Raw genomic sequence first — 7,662 nt, forward strand, 5'->3', positions numbered from 1 at the left:
CAAAAACTGCTACTGCACTCTGCTGATGGCCAGTAGCATTGTGAGATGCGCTAACCAAATTGCTCGAGATTGAGTTAACACACCTACTGTCTTTATTTCTCTTTTTCATCTTGTGTGGCTTCTTTGAGCCAAAACTAATATGTTCAAAAACACGGCCAGAGGCAGCAATCTCTGTTGCTACTTGACAGTTCCCAAGTGTATGTTTTCAAAAGGGCATCTCACTCCCTCTGTACTTTTCTATGGCCTACGGAACAGTGAGTTTTAATTAAAGCAAAAAGTGCAAATGTTCAGAGGAAGCACCCACAAGGAAAGGCAAACAACATGTTATGCCGAGGCAATCAGCTATGATGCAGGCAAGTTCAGCAGCAGAGAGAGGGATTGTGGTGTACAGCGGGGATTTCCTGAGCTGGGGAAACCCCAGGGGAGCAACCAGACCCACTAGGAGCCAGCAACTCTCACCAGAGTGGCTGATGGGGCCTGGGCAGGACTGGGGATAATGGCCACCACCCCCTCTCTCCTACAAAAGATGGCCCTGGGGACCACCCTTATATCTGTTGGAGGGAAAATGCAGCAGGGCATAAGTAATCCAGGAGGTTCCTGAAATGCATTGATGATAATTTCCTTCTCCAAATGATAGAGGAGCAATGTACACTTGCAACCCAGAAAACCAACTGTATCCTGGGCTGCATCAAAAGAAGAGTGACCAGCCGGTCAAGGGAGGTGATTCTTTCTCTCTATTCCACTCTTATGAGACCTCAGAGGAGGGCCACAAAGGTGATCCAGAGTGCTGGAGCACCTCCTCTATGAAGACAGGCTGAGAGAGTTAGGGTTGTTCAGCCTGGAGAAGAGAGAAGGCTCCAGGGACACCTTATAGAAGCTTTCCAGTACCTAAAGGGGACATACAAAAAAACCTGGAGAGAGACTTTTCACAAGGATGTGTAGTGACAGGACAAGGGGTAATGGCTTTAAAATGAAAGAGGGTGGATTTAGAGTAGATATAAGGAAAAAAATCTTCACCATGAGGGTGGTGAGACACAGATTGCCCAGAGAAGCTGTGGATGCCCCATCCCTGGAAATGTTCATGGCCAGGCTGGATGGTACTTTGGGCAACCAGGTTTGGTGAAGGTTTCCCTGCCCATGGCAGCAGTGTTGGAACTAGGTGATTCTGTGAAGCCCATGACTCTTCATCAAAATAACTCAGGTGCATGTCAATAGAAGTGCTAGTTTAGCAGCATTGTCAGCTTGGGAGATATGGTGGGTCACATCTCAAGATTTAGAAAGCTTTGTGTGAAGCATCAGGAACTATGTTAGTACATGGCAATTTCAGGTCAGACTTACAGGTTTTTTCAAGCACTTCTGCAGTCCTCATGATAGTAGAGTGATGTCTGAATGTGGTAATTGAGTGTGTCCTAAAACCAAAAATTGAGTGAGGATCATAGGATGATTCAGGTTGTAAGGGAAATTGGGGTGTTCCCAGTCTGACCTCCTGCTCAAAGCAGGTCAGTGATGCACTCAGACCAGGTTGCTCAAGGCAGCATCCAGGTGGATGAAGCCTGCACAACTTTTCTGGTTGTCTGGTTCCACTGACTTGACTCCCAAGGTGTTTCTTTAATAAAAATCTCATTACTGAACCAATATCATTGAGATTTGGACCTCATTTTTACACACTTAAGTTTGGAGATACCCTTAACCATCTGTTGGAGCTTCCTGCCAGCCAGAGCATTCAGCACTGTGAGATCACTCCACCGTATTTGTTTTTCATTTAAATACTAATAGCTAGTTTCAACTACGTAGCAAAAAGGTGGATTAATCTTATCCTTGATTTTTGACAGAGAAACTGATGAGGGTGGCTATAATTAGGTTTCATTGGAGTTTTATGAAAATGAATCTGTAGTAAATTAATTTTTCAGTGGCTATTAGTCTGTTTTGCATATTAAAAAGAAAAAAGCTTCTGAATTAATGCCTCTGTTTTTCTACCATCTCATTAGGATTTCTCTCTGCTCAAAATGTACAGGAGTTTAATTAGATGCACTTGCCAATGTGGAGATTAGAGAGGAAGCCCCTTTTCCAGGGCATTGCACTCATCAGAATTGTGGCCAGAATTTGGTTTCTGTGGGCCTTGGATGGGTTATATCTGGAAGAGAAGTGCAGTTCTGCTTTCTGGCTCACTGAGATTCCTCCCCAGAGAAAGCGCTGGCCATACTCGCTGAGCAGTGATGGACGATTTATGTCAGGGGCTGCATCTGTTGAATGGATGCTCTGTGCTTTTGTAACCTGAGCAGAGCCCTTTGCCTTTCTGTTCCTTTTTCTCAAAGTGAATTCTGGGAAATCTTTCCCAATGAAAGCTTTCAAGTCTATCATAAAAAATTATAGGCTGTTCAAAAATAATTACATTTCTAGGATAGCTTTTTTCTTTCACTGATATTCCATGGACACTCCACAAAACTTGCACACTTTAAAATCCTTCAGTGAGACACTTTGAGAGCCTACAATAGGCAGGCTAAGTTGTTTCTTTAGTACTTGTTAACAGGGCAACCTGAACCCTAAAGTCTCTTCTATACAGCTAATCTTGTATGAAAGCTGCGGCTTGGCTTACCAACACCCTGGGTGAAATCCTAGCTCCGCTACTGTTCTGTTACTGTCTTAAATGAGTCACATTTCACTTTGGGTGTTGAAGTGAGTTAACCATCTTATTTTAAAAATATGCCCTTTTTCTGGATCAAGACATCCCAAGAGGGGGTTTTCTCTCTCTTAAAAATAATCTTCATTTCTGCTGTAGCATAAAGTCAGCCATGGCTATCTTTAAACTTGGTGGTATCACATAGCAAATGGTCAGCTAAATTTAAAATTCATTTTTTGGCACAGAAACTAGCAGAAGTATTTGTAAGATAAAAATGAAGATACAGTTGATTTGATTTTCTCCTGCAAACTAGAACAGAAGTTCATCATTGAAATCTATTTTTGAGATGATAGCATTTGAGTACTTCTGTTCATAGTTGAATAAATGGCTTGTAGTAATAAATGGAAGTGACTTAATTGATAGAAGTTGACTCTAGATTACCAGTCTCCCTTGAATTTTTTACTTGTTTTAAATGGTTATTCAGCCCATGTTCATCTCAAGCTGTCAGCTGTTGGGAAAGATGACATCTCCTATTAGGAAAAAGCTAACAGTAAGGAAAGGGTTTTAGAAGCCAGTTCAGCATTTGTTGCACTTATTATTACACCAGGTAGCTTGGCATTTCATTTTCATGAAAGACACAGCATTGGTTGACTTTGTAGTTTTCACAATATGTTATTTTGTGTAAAATAGTGGTAAAGGAGGCATAGATATGTGAGAACCTATCTTTGTGTAAGTCAATTGATATCACTTAATTTATAGGGAAGACACCACAATAAAACTAAGTAGTTGATACAGGATTTCTTGCACAAAGAGTCAAGAAGGATTTTGGGTTGGATCCAGTTTACCTAACTTGGCTGTCTTGGAATTAAAAGTTTAGTGTAAGATAATCAGGCTCTTTCTGTAAGTATTGGGGAAAGAGAAAGAGGGGGATGAAGGAGGTACCTCCAGAGGTTCATTGTTCTAAGTTAGCTAATGTCCTTTCTACCATAACTATTAAAGAATATTCAACAAGAAGTCTGGAGGAGATACCTAACTATCAAACAATTACATGTTGTCATTTCTTCCCATTTTTAGCAAATAATTTTGTCCATTTTCTGAGCCATTCAGTGGAACATGCCTTCTTCATGATACTAGCTAATAAAATGAATCAACCTTATTTTAGGTCTCTTCACAAGTCTCCGCGGAAGCAGTAGCTGTAGAGGATCAGGACAGACAAGCAGTTTGTGTACGGAAAGTCTGTTAATGACAGTTTTTATCTTTTCCCTGTGTAGTACTGTGTATGGACCGATGGGCTGAATGCCCTCCTTGGGAAGGATATGTTGAGTGACCTAACACGGAATGACTTAGACACGCTGCTCAGCATGGAGATAAAGCTACGCCTCCTTGACTTGGAAAACATACAGATCCCAGATGCTCCACCGCCTATTCCAAAGGAGCCCAGCAACTATGACTTTGTTTATGACTGTAACTGAGGCTGCCACTGAAACTTGCTTTGAAACTGGAAATATTATAACTGGAGAGATATTAAAAAAAAAAAAAAAAGGAAGAGTGTGAGGAAAAAGAAACCCACTTGTGCACCTTGGATTTTGGCTTTGGGGAGGGGTGTAGAAACATTTGCGTTCCTCCCTGTTCTCTGCATCCCTTCCTTCCCCATTCCCATCTTCCCCATTGCTCATCCAAATCCACATTGCTTTAATTAACTTGTAATTGCAGGCCGCTGGCCTTGCTTAAGGCAAAGACTGCCACTAAGAAGCACCCTCCCGAGGACTTTTTTTTACATTTTTAATACTGGAATAGACATTCTTAAGTAAAGGACGATGTTATCAAACTGCATGCCTGTGAAACCCACTCAGCAGGGCAGAGGCTTTAACTGGAAGGAAGAGGGAGGTAGGGAGCAGAAGCAGCTACTGTAAGCAGAAGATTTCCCCAAGAGTCTGCTCACAACTGAATCCAATGCCATGATGAAAATCGTTAACTGCTTCCCAGTGCTTGTGCCATTCGTCACTGTCATTATTCTTCCAACCCATCTCAGCTCTTGCCACCAGCCTTCACCCAACTGATCGGCTCCCAGAACAGAAAGTCTGCAGATTTTTGCTGTACCATACGCTGCAACAGCTTCTAACTTCTTCTCCTCTCAGCTCTTAAGTAGCCCCACACTAGCAGATCACTCACACAAACTGTGTTTGAAGCCACTGGTGTGTCACATCCCTATAGCATTCCCTAAGCCTCGGTTGCCTCTAAAATTGGCTTGTTGCTATTCAAAGTGATTTTTACTTTCTCAGTCCAAAGTTCAACAGTAACTCCCACAAATTAATTACAACTGCCAAACATCCAGGTTTACATTGTTGTCATTGCTACAGTGTTATGAATTTGCAAGGGATTTTTTTTTTGTACGGGTCCTAATATTTTTATTTTATTTTGCCAAACAAATATATTTAATGAAAACTAATTTCATTGTGAGTACTTTTGGGGGACAATATTTTTACTTAATTTCCATTTGGAACATTTGCCCTGAAGGGAAAAAATATTTCCCTTCGACTTCACTGTTGAATAAAAATCTGAGTTGTGATGATTCTTGGAACTTGATTTTTCTTCTGAATTTGTGTTTTATTCTTTATGGTTCCTAGCAATTCTGACATGTTTGGTACAAAGAGGAGAGGGAAAGGTGTGCCCTTTCTTATGTGCATCTGATTTAATATACTTACTTGTTTGTGGTTACAAGGATGAGATGCATCCAGAGATCATGGGTCCATGAATCTTCCTTTGAGAACGACTGTATGTGAAATCCAAAATCACAGCATACTGGTGTGATCATGGTCAATTTAAGGCTGCTGCCTTTACCCTGTTTTCTGGAGCAACTGTGTTCCTATTCCATTCTCGTGTTTCACCTCTTCCATTGAGAGTGTGTCTGGCTAGATTTCCTCTCTCCTCATGTTCTTCTAGATATTTCACTAAGTTCTGTATCTAGGTTCTGGGTCTAGATCTAGAGCAACCTGCCAGCCCTTTCCCCTCCCACTGCACAAGATGAAGTCAGATGTTTATTTGTGTGGGTTCCCCTCCTACTCAGACCCAGCTGAAGACGACTTTGGAGGGGTTATATCAGAGATTGTGCTAGTGAGAAACCTGGAGGGTGGTTCCAGTTTAGACAGATGCAGAAGACCTCAGTTGAGGTGACCTTTGCTCCATCCAGCTGTCTCTAGGGCAAGCATCCTGAATGACCTCACATCAGGTAAGGAAACAATGTCCTGCAGGTGCAGCCAAAGGAGGATGAGGAGAATGTGTGAATTCAAGCATGAGGGTCCCAAGGAAAGTGCCTTCCTGAAGCTGTGTGTGCAGTATTTCATGAATGCCTTGGTCTGAAAAGGAGACGTAAGTTGGTTTGGGTGGTAATGCGTGGTACAGTAAGGATAAAAGGAGACTCTGAGTTAAACACTGGAGTTTACAGTGGACTGTGGCCTGAGAGAAGATTCAGTCTAAATGAGAACAGGGATGTGCAACATGAGGTACGAGAGTTCGAGATGTTTTATTCTCCAGAGAGCCTTATCAGACTACAGCACAGGTCATCAGGTGTCCAGGAAGGAGTGGGACCAAAGGCACTGACTGCCATGGGGGATTTCAGAAGGGTCCTGGGGGTGGGGGAGGGTGTTAGGAACATGTTTCTTTACAAGGCACTGATTCTGCCTCTTGTCTGTGTGAAGACAGGACTCTGAGCAGAACTGAGAACCTGAGCTGTTTTATTAATCTCCCTGACCCAGCTGGATGGCTTGGCTGTGCATAACCTTTGCTTTTTATTTACAGACTGCAGAACTCAAGCTTCAGATGGGTATTGGTTGTTGTCAAAAGAAACACCTTTCACTCCCCAGTGATAAGAGCCGCATGCTGCTGGCTCAGAGGCAATCCGGAGCAGTGATCTTAGCAGGTAGGCGTCTGCTTGACAATCAGAAAGGAACAAACAAAAACCCTCTTCCAGGGGATAACTTGAGCAGGAAGGAAAGGTTAGACTTGCCTCCCCCTCTAAGGTGAGTGCCCTAAATTACACACCAAGAGCCCCCGGGGAAGTGGTGGGGGAAGAGCTGGCAACCCAGCCCTCTGTTTTTACCAACACCTCCTGCCCATCGGCATTACACCAAGGCCCATCGACACCACACCGGCAGCGTGGGGCTCCTGAGCGTGAAATGCTGGCAGCTGCCACCTCCTTACACCCCTCACAGCCCTGCCATACAGGAACTCCATCTCCTCACGTGGCCCAGCTCTTTCTGTGGGTTATGCATCGTGTGGGATGGTCACATGAGCAGGCATGCTAAATTTTTCTCCACCCCCCCCACCCCACATGTCCCACCCTGCCATGAGAAAGAAGAGGCTGGAGAGATGCGTTGGTGTAATAGCCTATGCAGCTATTTTAAAAGCACTCCCACAGCAATGTGAAGGGTCATGGTGCAAACAAGAATCCTGCCTTCAGTTTCTAGAGCTGTCATACAGGCTGGATTCACCATTATGAAATTAAAAAAAAAAAATGTTTAATGATGAACAAGTATCCTGCTGCTTCCCATTCATTTAAAAAAAATGAGAATGAAAATGACAAATTCATTTGCTCATGCTGTTGTGTGTTCCGGAAAAGCTTTTAAGGCTTCACGTTCAAGAAGCTGCAGCAGGAGAAAAAATTGTTATTGAACTTTCTTGTATAATTTCAAAACATTAAGTGGGTAATTGCTTGTAAAAGCCATAAAGGAGAGAGGGAATGAAAAAAAATAATCAGTCTAATTTTAGCTCCTGTTTTTCAAATGACTTTGCTTTTGAAAGTGTATATATTCTTTTACCAAAAAACTTGAATCATGAAAAATATGTATCTTCTTAAGTCAACTGCTTACCCTGCTTGTAAGGACAAGGAGAAGAACAGCACTGCCAGGTAATCCGGCACAAAAGCAAGCTGTATGTCAGAGAAAGAGTTTGCACTCTGGGCTTTCATTACTGCTTTTCAGAAGCAATTCCTTTTTCCAGTATGGAGAGCTCTTACAACTTGCAGGGAAAAATAACTTTCTCTT

General features: G+C 42.6%; 1 protein-coding gene across 7 annotated transcripts in view; it reads left to right on the plus strand.

The window, feature by feature from the left end:
* The window catches only part of ELMO1 (engulfment and cell motility 1), a 318,734-nt gene extending 313,528 nt beyond the window's left edge, over nucleotides 1–5,206 (plus strand). For all 7 annotated transcript variants that reach the window (XM_071804820.1, XM_065831560.2, XM_065831559.2 and 4 more), the window contains one exon: nucleotides 3,892–5,206. In XM_071804820.1, the coding sequence (XP_071660921.1) occupies nucleotides 3,892–4,092 (201 nt within the window). In that variant the 3' untranslated portion in view covers nucleotides 4,093–5,206. The remainder of the gene's footprint in view (nucleotides 1–3,891) is intronic.
* Nucleotides 5,207–7,662: the final 2,456 nt, after the last annotated feature.

This window comes from Patagioenas fasciata, chromosome 2 (genome assembly GCF_037038585.1).
Source record: "Patagioenas fasciata isolate bPatFas1 chromosome 2, bPatFas1.hap1, whole genome shotgun sequence".
NCBI classification, from domain to species: domain Eukaryota; kingdom Metazoa; phylum Chordata; class Aves; order Columbiformes; family Columbidae; genus Patagioenas; species Patagioenas fasciata.